Source organism: Apteryx rowi, unplaced genomic scaffold (genome assembly GCF_003343035.1).
Source record: "Apteryx rowi isolate R43461 unplaced genomic scaffold, aptRow1 scaffold_16, whole genome shotgun sequence".
NCBI classification, from domain to species: domain Eukaryota; kingdom Metazoa; phylum Chordata; class Aves; order Apterygiformes; family Apterygidae; genus Apteryx; species Apteryx rowi.
Window position 1 is genome coordinate 5,141,447 of NW_020447863.1, and position 18,544 is coordinate 5,159,990.

At 41.5% G+C, this 18,544-nt stretch overlaps 1 protein-coding gene across 9 annotated transcripts in view; it reads right to left on the reverse strand.

Moving 5' to 3' along the window:
• FKBP15 (FK506 binding protein 15) overlaps positions 1–18,544 on the reverse strand; it is a 28,547-nt gene that overhangs the window by 6,270 nt on the left and 3,733 nt on the right. For 6 of the 9 annotated variants that reach the window (XR_003252476.1, XM_026059659.1, XM_026059658.1 and 3 more), the window contains exons 5-22: positions 17,767–17,841; positions 16,562–16,660; positions 15,920–16,069; positions 14,773–14,841; positions 13,547–13,690; positions 12,958–13,103; positions 12,135–12,183; positions 11,259–11,378; positions 10,917–11,016; positions 10,002–10,105; positions 8,366–8,459; positions 7,790–7,899; positions 7,265–7,375; positions 6,617–6,711; positions 6,033–6,135; positions 2,191–2,362; positions 730–866; positions 249–404 (exon numbers count right to left, since the gene is read on the reverse strand). Coding sequence is in view for 8 of the 9 variants with exons in the window: in XM_026059659.1 (XP_025915444.1) it covers positions 249–404; positions 730–866; positions 2,191–2,362; positions 6,033–6,135; positions 6,617–6,711; positions 7,265–7,375; positions 7,790–7,899; positions 8,366–8,459; positions 10,002–10,105; positions 10,917–11,016; positions 11,259–11,378; positions 12,135–12,183; positions 12,958–13,103; positions 13,547–13,690; positions 14,773–14,841; positions 15,920–16,069; positions 16,562–16,660; positions 17,767–17,841 (2,034 nt within the window). In the remaining variant the exon portion in view is untranslated. Of the gene's footprint in view, positions 1–248; positions 405–729; positions 867–2,190; positions 2,363–6,032; positions 6,136–6,616; positions 6,712–7,264; positions 7,376–7,789; positions 7,900–8,365; positions 8,460–10,001; positions 10,106–10,916; positions 11,017–11,258; positions 11,379–12,134; positions 12,184–12,957; positions 13,104–13,546; positions 13,691–14,053; positions 14,204–14,772; positions 14,842–15,919; positions 16,070–16,561; positions 16,661–17,766; positions 17,842–18,544 lie in introns of those variants that run through there. The other 3 variants (XM_026059662.1, XM_026059661.1, XM_026059663.1) reach the window with 3 other exon arrangements.

An 18,544-nucleotide genomic window follows, 5' to 3' on the forward strand; every position in this document is an offset into this window, starting at 1 on the left:
CCATGCGCTTCTTTATAGAGACATCTGTATAAACCCTGGAGTCAGAGGCAGGGCCAATAAACACCAGCAAAGATATTTTAGATGGACAACAGAGAAGAAGTGAACCCCGTGTGAAAATTACCCCCTAAAAGCACAAAGATACCATTTCCATTCTTTTACTACCCGAGCAGTTTTCATGCTCATTTCCTACCTGTAAATTCCTACATGTCTTCCAGACACTTGCTGGAGAAACTTCCATGCCTCCTCACCTGCTCTGCTGCTGCCTGGTCAGTTGAAGTCCGTGCCTTTTTCAGCAACTGTCGAAGCTTGTCTAGTTCCTGCTGATACGATTTGCGCATCTCTTCCATCTCTTCTTCTGCTTGAGCTCTCTCTGTAAGGGATTTCTTCTTCCTCTCTGCAAGGTTCTGAAATACAGAACAGGACTTAAGCATAGGCCAGACTGCACCAAAGTAGCTTGTCTTCCTCTTGGACAAAGTTGTTCTTTGAGGAGGGAATCTTATCAATTTAAAGTCAAGCTGAGACTTACTTTATAGGTAGGAAGGTTAACCTATTACTAGGTAAGGCATTCAAAAGTCACATAAGCACAAAGGATCCACCAGCATGGTGATCCTTGCTTGTGATTGAGTCAAGAGTCATCTTAACCCAACATTCTTGCATGTAAACATGCAGGTAAGTTTTAGTAAACAGCTCAAATTCTGGGTCTCTCTGCAATGCTAGAGCTGAACGTACCCTTTCAAGGGTCTCCTTTTCTACTTTTAGATCTGTTAGCTCTTCTTCCAATGCTGTAATCTTCATGTCCAGGTGCTTGCGGCTCTGCTTCTCAGCTTTGAATCTAGTCTGAGTATCTTCTGAGGCTTCTTGGAGCTCTGCAAGAATACACCTTACTGTGGATCTCAGCACTACATGTTTCAGCTTAGTACATTTTGGGGCGAGGGGGGAGGGAGGGAGGCGGAAAGAATGGAACAGTGCTTTTTGCACTGGGTTAGCATCTGCAGTGGGAAACAGGAGTTTGTCAAGAGTTTCTTCCATGAAACGGGCACACTTACACCTCAGCCTCCACCTAAACTTTTCAACCACTAGCAAATACCTCTGGCTCCTCTATAAAAGGTTAGCTCTCTCAGCAAGAGCAAGACCTTGCTTCTACAAAAGGCATCCCTGCGACAAAATGATTCTGTTCATTTTCCTGTTAGTGATAACACAGATGCGCACACCCCTCAGACATCTCAAGGGATCAACATCTTTTCTTGACACCCTTGCAGTTTAACTGCAGCAAATGCATGTCACGAAACCTCAAATTTCATACCTATAATCAGCTATTTTGACAAAACGTGTGATCAAGACACGTTGCGCCTAGAAGGAAGAAAGCTCATCACAGAGAAATGTGAGAAAAGCCAAACAAGCCAGGAGCCTGTCAACTCTGGAAGAGTCCACAGTGAGCCACTGAAATATCTAGGATTATTCCCTGCTCCCCCATCTAATGCCAAAGAAGGAATCAGCTTCTTTCCATAAACTGCATGTCCAAAGCATCCAGTGCAGGCCAAGACATCACAGAGCACTACTGGTGGACATGGAAGGAGTGTGATCAGAACCACAAGCTAAAGGGAGAAGAAAAAGAGAAAGCATAGAAATGATACCTCTTGGGGGAGCCCTGGCAAAGAACTCTGAGCCCCAAACCCTGTGGGCTCCTCCAAATAAGAAAGAAAAAAAAAAAAAAAAGGCACTTTACCCATTAAAACAAGGAAACAAACTGCATAGCAGTAGTATACCGAGAGAACTAATTTTTGACTGATCACTTTGATCGCCAAGCCCAGCGTCGGGTTTCCAACGCGCCTCATGACTCATGCCTGCAGAGGAGCATTAGAACAGGGCAAATACGCAGTGATACTTCTGCCGGCTCCACTGTCATGCTTCAGAGACTGCCTTAGTCAGACACTCTGTTCTTTTAACCCACATAAGACTTTGGCATCTGTACCACCCTACCGTAACAACTGCAATAGCTTTGTAGCGTACTGCGTGGCGTTCTTTCATTAGTTTTGAAGAAAGTTCTGTTGAGACACACTGGAGTAACCTGCAAGGCTTCACGGCAATGGAAACTGGCCACTGGAAAAGTTTCCGGCATAGCCGACGTTGGTCAACAAACCAGTGGACTAAACGAGGAAGTTAATCCTCGCTGCACAACACAGCTCTTACCTGCTAACTGTCCTTGCAGTTTGTTGAGCTGCATCTCATGTCGCTCTGCCTCCTGCAGGGCGGCAGATAGCTGTTTCCGCAGGTCCATTTCCTTCTTCTGGTGGGCAGTCAACTCCAGCTGCAGCTGGGAAACCTGTGCCGTGGCAGTCGCTAGCTCCTCTGCAACTTTGGCCTGCATCACAGAAGGGAGCAGGGAAGGGGAAAAAAGGGAACAGCAAGATATGTGGGTTCAAGAAGGTGCCAAAAATTGTTCTCACAGGTGGAACCAATGAGGTACTAGAGACCTAGAGTCTACGCTTACTTCCATGAATGAGACGACAGACCAGCCACCCCCTCCTGACAACTGTTCTGTCARAGATAACTTTGCCCCACACCTCAGTGCAAATGGAGCTCAGGCAGGTCTTGCAGACCTATGTGCTGGGATCCAGGACCTCAGAGGCATTTCCAAACTGAGGAGGTAATGATAACTTTGTGCCACACTACTGAGAGTCACTTGGCAGTAACCTGTCCAGACTGACTAGAAAATTGCACAAGGCTACCAACAGTCATCACCACATCAGCTCACCTCAGTGCGTTTTCCCGCAGAGTTTAAACATGTTTTCAAGACTAGTACTGGTGATTGGTGGCTCTGTTTAGAGTTTTCAGGCTATAAGAATATCTAACCAGGTAAGAGCCTGGGCTCCCAGACCTAATTATCCTTAATAAGCTTACAGAGCCACAGATAATATAGGCTTGTTCCAGTCAAAGGAGCACCTTCCCTCCAGAGCACGCAGCATGTAGTCACTTTGAGGTGCCCGAATGGCAAGACAGTCATTTTAGAGCATGCTTCTCTCAATACATTTGTTGACCTGTTCAGATTTAGTATTGCTTAAGTTAGTGACTCATGGAAAACCAGAAACTAATACAGCTTATTAGACAACATGTAAACACCACATTAAAAGAGGCTTAAAGGCATCAAGACAAAGACACAAACAAAGTCATTTTCCCAATCTTGTTGTGTAGGACACACAGACTTCAGAGGATGCTCTGCAGAGCTAGAGCTACTTCCTTCAGGAAGCCTCACTTGCTGCAGGGAATGCCTATGCAGTTTCTATATCTGTGCCTCTGTTCAGGTTCCTAACAGGCGTTCCTGTAATAGATAAGCTGTCCTGAACTGGAGTTTCTATATGGTCTCTTCAGTCCATGACCACCACCTTCTGGCAGAGAAGAGTTGTGAGCCAAATCCTTCCAACTACAGTGAGGATGAATACGTGCTGACCTCAAGGGCTGATACTACACCATTAATTTTAAGAATCATTTTAACAGAGCCTGGCTAAAAACAGATCTGTTTTCCTGTTACGTTTCCATAAATGTCTCACTGTAGTTCAAGACACCAACTCCTACCACCCTTAAAACAGTGTCACATCTAAAGGTTATTTTAACACTTGCCTCAGTCTTTAAGGGCACGTAAAGAAAAGCAAAAAGGAAATTTTATGTCATTAACTTAATAGACCTAAGTCTCTGCCATGAATGCTTCAAATCTATACTAGCTCAGCTCCAGCCTCCAGCTTTCAGGTTCCAAGAATCTTATGTGATCTTTATCTGGTCTGACAATTATATGATCACATCCTATTTCTCCCATGGGGGAGGTGAAACGAGCAGCGATGTGACAAAGTTCTTTCAAAGGGCTCCTCGAGAAGGAGGTGGCCAATGGCTACACTACCAGTTTTAATGTCCTTTTCCAAGTTGAACATCTGTGCTAATTCAAGATCTGAGGCAATTCTTCTAACGCCAATGAGTATCTATAGCTAGCTGAAGAGGAAGCTGGGCTGACTATCTAGGGCACAATTATCTATTAGCTACACAGTCAGCAGACACACTGCCTCACCTGGTCCCAGCCCCGATCCACTGGCAGCATGCGCTAGGAAAAGAAAGCAGCAACAGGAAACAGGAAGAGTTAAGAACACAACTGGAAAGGCAGAGGCATTAATCATCATCAGAAAAGCTAAGTGCTTCATTACAGGAGCCTGAGACGTGCCAGAGAAACATTTAAGTTATTTCAAGAGCTGCAAAAGCTCAAAGACAGAAAAAGCAGCGATGTCTGGCTTAAAAAGAAAGAAGCTAAGCGTATCCTTACATAGATACATTGTACACCACACTCTTTACAGACCAGCAAGCTGCAGACTGGTAGTCTGCAGCTCTTACACTTAACTATCATTTCACTGCAGTGGAAAGTGTGGGGAATTATCAACCTTATGGAACATAAGCCTTGATTTAAAGCTGTGACATGCTCTCCAAGGGTCAAAGATCTATAACCCAAAGGCAGCAAATTATTAACACTTCTCCTCAGGGATCCTGGGTACAGCTGCCTGGTATATATCACAAAATAAATGGTGACTCCCAATTTGTAAGTAAAGAGCAGATAAAAGAGTTTACAATCCTCTTCCCTGGTTCTATTACCAAAGTTAAAGACAGATTCCCATACAGTTATCTCAGCAATTGCAGTCACAGAGCAAGCTAGTTCAGGTAACAGGAAAAGGAAGGAATGTCAGACTTTGTATTTGGAGTCAGCACTCTCTCACAACTAGGGAAAGGTTCTCCAGTGCAAGTTAAGGCTTTTCTCATCTAGTCTGGGGTCTGTTCATGCAATAGCGTTATCATCTAGGCAGAGACTACTGAATCAAGTGAATTCATATTGCAGATGAGTCCCAAGAGATTCCTGAAGATCAGATCTTATACCTCTAGAAGATGCTTCCTCCCCAAGCTACTTTTCACATAAGCAGGATGCTGTGCTCACTGACGGAAAGAGATTTTATTAAAAGCAATTTTATTGATGATTTCAATCTGACTTATTCCTGATTAGAATCTCTCACACAGCCTACATTATTATAGTTATTTCTGTAGTGTGACCTGGGCTCTCAGTGGAAAGCTACAGCCATCTTTCACCATCTACTGGCACCAGCATATGTGTATCAGCCATTTATTGCTCTATTCTTTAGCTTACAGAAACACTTCCTAGCATACCTTAGAAAGAAGCCGTTTCCATCACTTGCAAATGCACTAATTCATGGTTCTCATGCAGAACAAGCATTTATCATCTCATACCTGGATTGCAGATATAGAACTCATGGCAGAGGGACACAGTACAAGACTGAACTTGGTGTAATTTAAAAAGCCAGTGCTTGAGAAAACACAGAAGACACCATGCAACTACAGACCCCAAAGCTAGCCTGACAGGGCTACGCTGTCATGAGTGCACTTTTACAGGATAAAAAGCCATGCATAAGTGCATTTAACTGGTTTGAAAGCTATTTCCCAATAGACCCTTTCACAAGAGCACAATAAATGTATTGCTAGAAACAACTAGCTCTCAATTTAAAGAGTGCAAAAAAATTGCAATGAAAGAACTGTAGTAGGAAATCATTTTTCTTACAGCTACGCTCAATCTTTATGACAGTTAAAGAGAAGGAATAAGGCTTTTCTGAAATTGTCAGTGCAACTAAACGATTTGCATTTTCARCCAGATGAAGCCCTGCTGATACATGCAATAGCTCAACTTGTTGGCCATACACCTATGAGGTTAACAATAAATGAGACACCTTCCYGTTAAACTACAAATATTCAAGCTATAAAGATCTAAATTTATAYGCTCTGTGCTGCTTTTGTCATGAAAACCATAAAAATATTCAAAGTTTATTCCAAACWGCTTTGAAAAGCATCAGTGGAGAACTATGGGCGTCTTTTAAGAGATCTGACTTAAGCCTTGACTAACAAGGCTTCAGCATGCTTTAGTGCAACATCAAGCCCCCTTTCTAGCTACAGCCAGAGGTCTCTGGCTCTGCTCATGGTCACCATGGTTTTACCTTCTCCTGTTCTGCATGCAACACTCTTGCTTGTGTGTTTTCATTTGTTGCCTGCAGTGAATGGTTCCTCTGCTCCATCAGCAAGTTACTTTGTTCAACATATCTGTGAACAGGGGAAGATGGCGTAAGCATTTACATAAGTACCTGAATTTAAGAGAAAGGCTCAGACAGAAAAAGCAATAGTTTAAAGCTTCCTTAATGACAAGTCCCAGACAATTCTGCATGATGTCCTGCACTGAAAAGCAACTGATCTCAAAAGGGTGGAACAGGAGTGTCCAATGTTCAGCATAGATAATATCAGTTGAGACGTGCAGCTCTCTGCAACTGCTCTAGTGTTCCTAGCATACAGCCAAGATTTTTGATATCCTGAAATCCACAGGCCTTTGCTATTTCCTTGAAGAAGTTATTCCCCTTCTGAGACTTATGAAAATATACACCAAACACTGGAACTAGGAACACATCCCCTACAGTTCCTTCCACCTTACCAAAAGGCTAGCAAAAGTCATAGTTACGCCTGACCAAACGTGTGTCAGTTAGAAACAGCCCCTGCAGATGCAGGCAGGCTGCACCCTCCCACTCCTTACCTCTGATTCCGCTCAATCAACTCGCTGATCTTCTCATTCTGCTCCTCAATCCGGCYGCTCTTCTCAAATATCTCTTGCTTCAGTCTCTCATTCTCCTAAAGCACAGCATGAATATTGATCTTACTCAGACTTCCTTGCAGCAGTGCCAACCCCATGCCGCCCCCTTTTATTTGTACAGATGCAGTATGGTGGTGAGGCCTATCACCTCCCGTGGTAATGTGATGAGAAGGAGGCATGCTAACTTCTAGTTGACTTTCTCACTACCTAGGGAAACWGCTAAATGGTGACAAAAAGAAGTAGGTGGTTCTTGCAACACCTACTTCAGCTGTTGAACCCCTTCCTGCAGGATACTGTGGATAGTAAGTCTATACTGGTTCAAGATGACATTGAGTTTCTTTCACATGAATACTCTGCCACGGACTATTAAATATGAAGATATCAGCTCTGGCTCAAAAAGTCCCCAAACCACAAACTGTTGGGAGGCCMGAGGAGCATTTGGGGGGATTATCATATAGTTGCTTTTGGTCAGAGGCAGAACAYGTGGCTAGATGGACCTTTGGTCCAAGCCAGTACAGCTATTCTCATCAGGAACAGCCCAGTGGGCTCCAAATCCTTATGAAAAGGGTCAATAAGGCTGGCCATGCTCACCTGGATTATGCGCTGGATGTTGCTCATGATCATGGAGGCTTCCATGGTAACAGAYGAGATACCAGGTAGCAATAAGCTATTACCAGTGTTTTGTTTCTTCAACTCCTCCACCTGTAGTGATAAGTCATTCTTAAGGCATAYGAAATGAATTTGTGAATGCAGATAACAGCCAGACACCCACATAAAGAACCACTGAACCATTCCACCTAACCACGCACAGTGCTAAGTCATATGCTGCTGTGTCAGCTGTGACATCTCCTGAAGGGCAGTGACACTCTCCAAACAGAATGCATCATATGATGTTTAAGATGGTAAGAGACAGCACCTTCCCCGAAGCTATTCTTACTTTTTATATAGGAGCTGAAYTGCTACCACTTAAGGTCTGATAATACTGAAATTTTTGTTAAGTTAGTTGATCACTTACAACCTTAATGCAGGTATTTCAGTAAAGCCAACTCCCCGGACTACAGTCAGAGAGCAAGTGGCACTAACTTTGCTAACAAGCCTGACTATGCCACACGTTACCTTCGCAGCCAGATGATCCATTTTATCTACTACTTTGCTAATGGCCATTCGGATTTCAGTGTTATGTTGCCGAGCCTCTGTCATTAAAAAGGAAGTAACGTCCCCAGGCRCTAGAACGGAAAGGAGAGATCTTTAGTCACAAGGACAAAACATCTTCATGCAGACATATCAAGAGCAATACTTAGCAGTTCTAAGCCTGCCAGATGGTTTTGGGAGAACAGGGGCCATCCTAAGASAGACACGATATCTGGAAAGCTATTTACTTTTACCTTTACTGTTACACAATTATAACTGGAAGTATCAGCTATAAAATGCCTTTAGTAATACACAGCCTTGGGAATACACCTAGAGATTCCCTCCCCTTTCACACTGTCCAAAGTTCCTTAAGGTAAGGAAAAGATTTACTACGAATTCTTTGCCCCTATTTGGCATTAAAATACAAACTTGTGAAACAGCATGGCACTCCATACAGGATGGATATGTCTATGTCTACCACTGCTACATAAATATTCATTATAAATACCATTTACAGCAGGTATTAAAAACTTCTGTAACRCATGCACTTTCTTAACATACCTTGGTAAGGTGCAGGATACACCTGTCCTACAGGCTGGAGCTGAGAAGCAGACGCAGTGGTTTGGGGGTAAGCAAATGCCATTCCTGTATAAGCCTTGCAGAACAAGTTCAATGGATTAGAAGACTAGATTATATGTTCRGATGTTTCTCCCCGCACTTATGTGGTTTCATATGCCTTTTCTCCACCCAACCCCCCCTTCAAGAACAAGGCTGACATTTGAAAAAATGAGTTAGGGAGCGGGAAGCCAAATTACAAAACACTCATAGGTAAGGGAAAATAACACAGCCACTCATATGTCAAGGTTTAGATGTGTGTTCAAGTTACCACAGCTTAATACATGACCTTCCTCACTGAAGTTTAAGCAAAAGCACGCTACCTTACACTTGTGGCAGGCAAAGAGCAGCACGTGAACGGCYTACTGCCGTTACTGGACGTGCAGTAATTCAAAGTCACGCTAACTTGAACACAAGGCTATTTCCTAGGAAAGGCTCAAGCAGTGCAATCCTGTTTGACTACAACTTCACTGCTCAGTGCTAATCAGAAGCCACAAAACAGACTTAAGAATACATTAAATGCTAGGAGTACCTCACTCAAGACAACTAAAATCCTACAACTATAGGGCATCTTTATACTAATTTACTCTCTGAAGCAAAAAATAAAAGTTACGATACCGCTTGAGCCAAGTTTCTAGAAGGATTCAGGACATCAGCGTCAAACTTTCAAAACAATTTATCCAAATCACTGTCAGATTAAAACTTCACTTTGTTGAAACAGATACTACTCAAACAAGAATATGCATTTTTTAATCCTGTTACTTGCCACAACTTCCTCAGTTTTAACACTTGGGAAAAATGYGAAGCCAAAGCAGTGCATCAGTTTTGGTTTTCTTTTTTACATAGTGTTTTTATTCACTATCAAGTGTTTTCCTCAGCCTAGACCCCTTAGAAATAAACAGTGTTTGTATGTGGTATATGTCACTGACTTCCAAAACCTCCTGGAAACAGCTTAAGTAAAAATAATTAAAGAAAGTGTAGAGTAATAAGCTTAGTTTTAGACTTCATGAAGACTTTAGACTTCATGAAATTGTTTGTACAGTATTCAGTTCTGAGTCTTTGTTACTTGATGTGGAAAACATACTTTAGCTTGCACGTTCAGCCCCCCCAAAAGTTTCCATGTTAGCAAGCAGGTCACATCACTTAAAAGCAGCAGCACAAGCCTTTAAAAAGATTATTCTTTTGCTGGATGAAACATGACCTATAAACATGCTAAGTGTGCGCTCTCACAGAAAAGCATACCATGACAGAGAGGAACCTCAACTAAAATGCTTTTGGTTTCACCTGCTTTACAAGTTCTTGGAGGTTTGTTTTTCCCCCACCACTACAAGAGCTGATATTAAACAGAGTCGGGTTATTCTTAGTCCAACATTAAGAAACCATCAGCACACAACAAATTAGCCCTTTTTGATTAAAATCTAAGAGGCACATGAAAGAAATGTGAGAATGCCGAAGAAGAATCACAGGAAGCAACCTTACATGCTGCTGCTATGGAGTCTTGCTCTCAGCTAAGGAGAGGACAATAAGATTTATGAGAATGGACAGAAATAGAAGTGCCAAGCCCCCGATTTGATTTTGGTACCTGAAAGCCCTGTGATCCTCCAGGCAGAGCCGAGTGGGGTGGAACGGTGGCAGGTATTAAAGCAGCAGACGATACGAGGGGTGTAGAACCAGATGCCTGAGGTACTGAAAGGGGAGAAAGAAATCCARCATAGCAGAAAAAGTAGCTAAAAATAACTAAACTCACTAAGCTCGCAATGGCCAAAATAACTACACAGACTAAAAGAAAAACAAACAAACAAACAAAAAAAACTCTTAAAAAAAATTAAATCCAGTCAAAGCAGCAAGAATAAGGTCAAGAAAAGAGTTATCTTTTTGGAAATTTCCCCTGTAGCCACAATTTCTGTTTGGACGCACTATTTTTATTCAGAGGTGCTTTGCAGTTGGCTAGCACAAGATAGCATTCAGGCTAACTCTCAGAAGTGCTCAACTGGCATTACTATTTCATCATGGGAAGACAGGTCAAGCCCACTCCAGAGCTGTCAGTCTTCTGATGCCTTTTGCTCTTATTTCCATCGTTTTTAGGCACAAGAATTTTCCTTCTGTTTATTGGGAAGTGCTTTATAGAACAGTCCTTTTTACTGCTGCACAAAGAACCACAAAGCACAGATCCTAAAAGTTTTAGTGTCACCCCAGGTGCACATATTGACAGTGGTRACAGTGCAGCTCATGCATTATTTTGCAGTGTGGCTGCTCTTCCTCAAGCAGTAATGTGCACACAAGGAGATCACAACGAAGACATACTCCAAGGAGGTCAGTCTTGTGCTTTATGAACTAGTCTACCCATGGAGCTTCGGCTCAGCAAGCCTCCTTAGAAGCTATGCATCAGTTCCAATTTCAGTTCCTGAGAGGAATCCTCTATTCACAGCCCTTGTACTTTAAGCCCACAGAGAAGTGAAGTTTCTCTATACCAAAGCAAAGCTCACCAGCATATTACCTTGCGTTGACACTGCAGGCAGCGCTGCATGAGCTGGCTGCGATGGTCTCATGGGAGATGAAGCCACGGGCTGTGCTGTCCCCTTCAGTGTATTTGGATCCTAAAAACATTTCTAAGTATTACAATGAACACTAAAGAACTAGCAAACAGTTTGAACTCAAGACCTCTAGAGATTAGGTATTACCTAATTAACCCTTCTGAACTATACAGGAAAACTGGAATTGTTAAATTATATTGCTAATCAGAAACAAAGTATATGTTCCCTGTACAAAGGGAGAGCTATTCGCACCGTAGAAAGAGCATTAAAGAAAACAATTCACATTTTTGTGATTGGTGAAGTACCTCTATTTCTGAGTCACTGGAGTCAAGCTGACTACCTGCTGTCCCAGCAAGGAAAGGCAGCATGGGCTGTCCCATTTTAGCCATCCGAGAAATTAGCTTTGCCTTTGCTACATCTGGATTCTGAAAGAGATGTTCACAGTTACCTTTCATTTGTCCCTCAGCCCAGCATTTTCAGACATTATAGAGATATCTGTCAGGTTTAGACTCTTCTAAGTCACTGACTCAGCATGTAAACTCACCTATAAGCCTGGTTCTTTCAATTTTTCAATGACTGGGTGAAAAGCTCTGACTTTAGAGAGYACAAGATAACACTGTGGATTTGTTAATCTGGATTACTATACATACACTCTCCTTCTGGGATGACATTGCTGTCATCATTACACAGAAAGCATATCCCTGCACAAAACACAGTAACAAGAAAACGAGGTATAACAGGGTTTTCCGTCTGTCAAAAATGGCTTTTCTAAATTAAGGAAAGAAAAARAGGCTTTTTCTCAACAGCCTGTTCTATCCTGTGCATACAAGAAGTCGCTCATGTATTTAAACAAACTTATGCTCAATATCTCAACTACTCTTTGCTATCAGTTTTAAATTTGTCTGTTTATCTGGGAAGACAACTAGTCCTGTGAATATCCACGTGGTCAGAGAAATTCTGCATTTAAGGGTAGGAATTAGCACTCAGAACTGTCACTGAGCCTCCTAATGCTCTGCTGAGCCCTTCATAAAACAGGCTCTAATCTGCCATTAATAAGGTAAACGCGAGTGTTTTGCTTGCACGATCTTCACTTGATCTTCAGCAATACTGAATGCAAAGGTGAAATCAGTATTCTCACTTCCCTATGTAATGCTCCTAATTAGCTAAAAAACAACACTTACTGCCAATTGTTCACTGATCGAGTTTGACTTGGCCCGAACAGCTGGCTCCCTGAAAAGCCAAACAGGTGTGTGTTAATATTAGAGATTAACAGAGGTAAAATTCAGGATTTAATATTCTGCATTTCTAAATACTGGGAACTGTTAAATACAGCTCCCACTAGCAAAACATTTTCTTATAGCGTGAAGATCTCTCTTTGCTTACTTTTGTAAGATTCTTTGCAACATTATATGTAGATTTCAGAACACTATTATAGGCAAGTTCCACACTGTGGGACAGTGGACTACAGAAAGGTAACTTTGTTGATCGCTGCAAGGATCACATTCTGTACAGTTGTGACCGAGCCGGATAAGCTATTTGCTGTAGCAATAAAACAAGCACTTCAACTTGAAAATAACTCCCTAAAAAGGATGACTGCCCTGTTTAGTTAATTTAAGAAATAGATGTCAATGTAAAATTTGCAATTAAACAAATGGAAGTCGGCCAGGACTCAAGGCCAATTTATGATGATATTGCCAGCTGAGAAAGCTGCTGCAATAGCACCCATGCATCTTAACATCATCACATCTCAGTTATGCTGTAGAGCACCAACTTCTTTCATCTGTACCTGTKCTAATTTCTTTAGATCTGAAAGTCAACATTCAAGCAGAAAACTTCTTGGGAGTCTTAACAGCAAGCATTCCTTTGCCACATCGTTGACACTAAGTGGGCACACAGGAGGACCCATATTTGCCAAGTGGTGTGCGAATGCAGCCTTGTGTAGGCTGTTTCTGAACACTACCATCTTTTAACGCAGCAGGTTGTTTTAGCCGTGTTCTTCCTTACCCAGGCTTTGGRGGTACCGTAGATGGAGGAAATAAAACAGGGTCTGCAGAGAAACCATCTGAATTGGGTACTGGAGAAGGTGCAAGAGAATCCCTAGAACTAACACTCTGTCCATCTGAACCAGAGCCTTCTTTTACCAGCTTCACCTAAAACAAAAAGCACATAACAAATTAGACATTTTTCTGGGTTCTGAGACAAGTTTTCAGCATCTTGTTTACTTCTGACTGCTACTTCTTCACCAAGCTTATTCACTTCAAGTAAAAACATACAAACATACAGCTGGTTCAGAGCTGGAGAAGCTGAACCTTTACATCCTCTCATTCCTCACAATCCGAGTATTTTGTTTTCTCAAGTGACTCACAAATAGGACAACAAAAAGGTTCCCCAGAACAGACATGTCTCTATAAAACAGTGTAGTGGAGGTTTTGTCCTTTTTAAAAGGAGAGATGTATCCTCCTAAGGTATTTTGTTTGCAACAGTTTGAGCTGTGGTTCTCAYACCAAGGACAGGTTCTTCCCCTGCAGGCAGACACTGCCAGTCAACAGTCACAAAACAGATGYAAAAGAACTACGTGGGAGGAGACACTCACCCGCCTAACTTCCACCTCAAAAACTAACGTAGAGTCTGGAGGGACACGGCCAGCCACTCCCTGAGCCCCATAGGCCCAGGCAGGGGGAATAATGAGATACCTTCGTCCTCCTTTCTTCATCCCCATCATTCCTTCTTCCCAGCCCTTTGGTTTTTAGGGACACAACAGAARAGAAAGCAAACAGTTTGACCAATGACACTACAATTTCTTTTAATTACACCAATTAAGACTGCTACAGGCACCAGTTACTAAAGACTCCAGAACACAGAGACTCTTGTAAAATCCTACTTATTTTTAGTGGTGCAGCATGGAAAACTTTTATGATGAGTCATAACGACCAAATATAAATTGCAGTACTTATAAAATATTGCAGTCTTAAATAAAGATGCCCTCCCAAGATGTTCATAATGAAATTGGACAGAGACAGCAATCTCTAGCAAGAAGGCTGCAGGCGTGCTGCACTATAGTATGGTTCCAGAACCCTAGCTGAAGTTTTACGTGTCGTACTTAAGCAGCTAGCACAGATCACACTGATATACTGGAGAAAAGAACTGCATGCTGTGCTGCATACAGAAGTTTTGGAGTTGCAGGTGACTTGCAGTGCACGCCGTGGCAATCTCTCTCAGTATTCTGGGAGACAACAGTATTCCGAGAAGTTCAAAGAACACTTCCTAATTGCTATGGTTAGACTTAGAAAGCACCCATGGAAAACAGCTGTAGAGAAGGAGAGATAGAAGTTAGAGCAATGCAAACTGTCAACCGGGTGCCGGTGTTTAACAGGATGACTACTACAGCCAGACATTAATAAGAAGATGCCCAAAAAGAAAAAATAAATAAAAATAAAAATAGTGCAGCTTCCAGGAAGGACAACTTTTAATAGGTCAGATATAGATTATTCATGTAAAGGAAGTGCTCTGAACAACAGCATCTCTAATCTACAGACTGATTTTATGGAATAAACAATTCTTGAAACTCTTGAAAATAGTAAGCTTCCTTTTTACTGAACAGAACTTCCTTCTAACACTACCACTGAGAGAGAGGCTTGGCTATGCTGTGCAAATAAAGAAAAAACATTTTTTTGAGTGTGTCACCAGTGCAGAGCATTTTCTATCAATTGGAACACGCAACAGAAACAGTATGTATGAATCCTGAACACAATGTCTTCAGTAATTCAAAGATCTAAGACTTCTGCAATCTCGGTATAATGAAAGTGCTACAAGTTCTACCTTGATGACCTTTCCAGATCCCAGCTTCAGCCGCAACAGCTTGTCCTTGTTGACATTTGAGTCAAAAACCTACAGAGTTGAAAAACAGTCGTATGGATTCCCCAATAGTTTCAAGATCCCGAATGTTACTTTATAACCACGGCAAAAAAATTACAAACATTTCACAAACTCCTACCATTTCWTACATAGTATTTCCCATTCCTCTATCTTCCAAAATTAACCCCCCMAAAAATGTAAGACAGCATGGCTAGAGCTTCTAGTCCGTCACACAGCAATTTATTGAAGTGAACAATAGCTGGAGACTTGGACTTTAGAAGTGCTTTGAGCTTGATGGCCAGGCCAGGCTCAAGTAAAACGCTATTACTGATGCAAGCTTGTTGTGTAGCAGTGGACCCAGCCAAGCAGAAAACAATTGTCTGGCAGTTTTGCATATTAAACYACAACGTATGCAGCTGAACAACTCTTAAAAGAGGTTACATGTAAGCTCTGCTGTATGTACCACTGATTTAAGGAAAGAAGCATGCCAATCAAGAAGATTTATTTTATATATATATAAAAAGAAAAAACAAAACAAAACACCCCAAACCCCACAAAACTCCCCAACAATGAAAAACAGACAACTGTTTTATAACAAGAAGACTCAACTGCAGATGGGTACAAATGCAAAACCCTTCTCCACGCATTCCACTAAAAGTAAAACCCACAGAAGTGTTTTAGAGGTAATGTTTTGAAACATTAAAGCATATCTCATGCTTTTGTTTAATAACAAACTGGATATGACAGAGCTTTAGAAGATGTAAAGGCAATTTCCTTCTTTTCCTGTTTAGAGATGTATTTTGTGGCAGACAAGCCTATTGTTATCACCTCATCAAGCTGTTTTCAAAGGAGCATAACTAGCTTCATTGTCCCTGCTCACCATTTTGTTTGAAATTAATGTGCGAAAGTGCTTTGAAATTCAAAAGCATTTCAATCACCTCCTCCTGAACAGGAACAGACTCCTTTATTATCTCATAGCCAACACATTTMTTTTAGAGATGTTGTAAGTGACTGAAAAAATATTTGCAAGATTAGCACCAATACAGTGCTAAACCCCTTCCCGTGACTATTACACTTGCTCTGTATTAAGAGGTAGCAGAAATGTTTTTACCTGTCCAATTCCGTTGTTCTGGAACAGCCAACCTGTATAGGCAATCTCTAGAGAGTCTCCTCCTTCTACTCCTTGCCCTTCTCCAAGAAGGAGATCCTGCTGGAGGACTGAATCAAACACTGGGGAGCTGTTGCATCTGGCAATGCACACCTGCAAAAGGATGGCCCGTCAGTATCTCTGGCCGTTAAACCAGTGACRGGTTCCACTCCGACTTATCACAGATCGCATCATATCTGATGCATTTCTTACTATACTGATCAAGCCCAGGTTATAGATGCACTTAAGAGATGTTCCACGCTTCCCTGTACTGAATTTTGCTCAGCTATAAGCAGGAAASACCTTTCGCTTTACAGAGCCATTGGTCTTACAGTACTTCACAATTTTTTCTCAGAAATACTATCAGAAGTAACAGGCTACCTGCCTCAATGAGGCCTGTGTCTAATGAACAAGACTCAGCCAGGCTCACTGCAAATCCGCCTCAACCACAGCGATGCAGATACTCCAAGCTGAATGTGAACAAACAGGTAAGAATGACTTAGGACCTTTCAGCAATAAGGTGCTCTCAAAAAGAAATCAACATTTGTTTTTCTGTTCTAAACACGCTGTTTATGCAAGGTACGGCTTGCCAGCTTAAGAAATTACCTGTTTACTGAAATCCATTGCTGCCTTTTCTGACTCAAACATGATTGACCAGTTTTGCCTCTGATCATCATAGAACGTACTGTAATTGTTGGGTTGAACCTGTGAGAAAGGAAAACAGTCCTGTATTATATGTTAAAAGATGCATTCAATAAAAAAAGAAAAAAAAAAACCCACACTCAATCCAGCAGAAGTTTAAAATAAGAGCTACTGAAATCAAGCAGAGGTAGAGGAAGAATATTGCTGTATTATTACCCAAGTTCAGAATGCACAAATTAGCCCTCATTCTTGTGCTCATTATCCTGGAAGAATTATAATATTTGCTCAAGTATTTGAGTTGTTAAGTTCTTCATAAATGCTGCAGCTTTCACAAGATGTTCCTTTAAAGCTAGGTTCTGAAGTATCTACTGAGATTTTTGGAACATAAGAAACCTCCTCTTCATAAGTGTTGATTAGATATGAACTTTCAGAATCAATGGGAGTCACACATTCCTCATTTCTAAAAATCTGTTTCATGASAAGTTGACTACATACCCCATTAATCTTTCAAAATAGGCTTGTATAACTGCCAGAACCCTGCTCAGAAATTTGGACTGAAATTCTACTATTTCAGAGTAGAACTCCTATCTATCAAATCAAGAAATTCAATGTCACCTGATTACAAGTACACCAAGTCTCTATAAGACTGGCAGGAAAGAAGAAGGTCTTCCCGGAAAATCCTGTTTCAGGAGTCACAATGTTTTGAGTGGTYCTTATGGGCAGGAAAACACTGAGCATCAGATTTCATGTAGGAAATATTTGTCATCTTTTCCATCTGCTTGCTCAGTTGTATTCTCTAAGCCACTTCACTACAAAGTACTAGCGAGAGGAATTTTGTTCTGTTATTACCCATAATAGGACTGCAAAATCGAAACACTTCCTCAGCAATCTGGAGGTAATGACACACTTCCTACAGTGCAGGAACTTGCACTATGAAATCTGCTGAGGAAGCGCTCTGCCAAAGGCAGATACAAGTCTCTTGYGCAATGCACATTAGGAGAAGTCATAGTGCCTGGGACTGCTCATCTCTTGCTGCATCAGTCAGGTGTTTGATCTCAAAGGCTACAACTTAAGACTTAAGAAAACATTTCAGAGTCGACTTTTGTTTGCTGTGAACAAGACAGAACATTGGACGCTTAAGACAAAGCTTTTCTAATGCAGAGTCTTACCGTGAGTATGAAGCCTGGGTGGATCCTCGCAGTTGCGATCTGTTGCTGCTGACTGATGTAAAGGAGGATCCTGTACTGGATTCCACAAAGAATTGGACAGATGAAAAGGACAAAGAGCAGAAACTCAAAACGTCTTCAATTCTAGTGTGCTTTGTCAGATTCTGAGTCTAATGCTGCAGTATATATTTGCCAAATACACCATTTTGGCAGCATTTTTCACAGCAAAGAAGGTTAACACTGTACTTAACTTGCATATTTTCAAGTGTTTTTAATAGCTCTTACAAAACTGTGTTGTTTAGCTATGGGCATCAAGCAGTCCTTGCATGTTCAAGCTAAGGAATCCTGCTTACTGAAAAATAATCAATTCAATACACATTTTTGTCCAGTTATTGCATAGCCCTTCATCAGATAAAACCCTTCATTAGATAAAACTCATACATATATGATGTACAGGAGTAATACAACATAAAAGATTGGGTACTAATAAGTTGGAGGGAGTTGGTTCCAGGTGTTAAACAACACAGCTGTAATATTACATTAACACATGTGGCTCTACTAGAGCTCATCTGTCAAAACAAAGCTATTGTATTCTTATATTCATCTGTAGCACTAAGTCACTGTCAAGGACAGATCAGAGTACATTTCTTCCTTTAAACACACCACTTTACTGGGTACCCCAGCACCATGTTCTCAGAGGAGTACTTGGGAAGGAAGGGTTGGGGAGAAGAGATATTTTTGGTACCAAAAAACAAAACTTAATTAAAGCATCTCCATACTG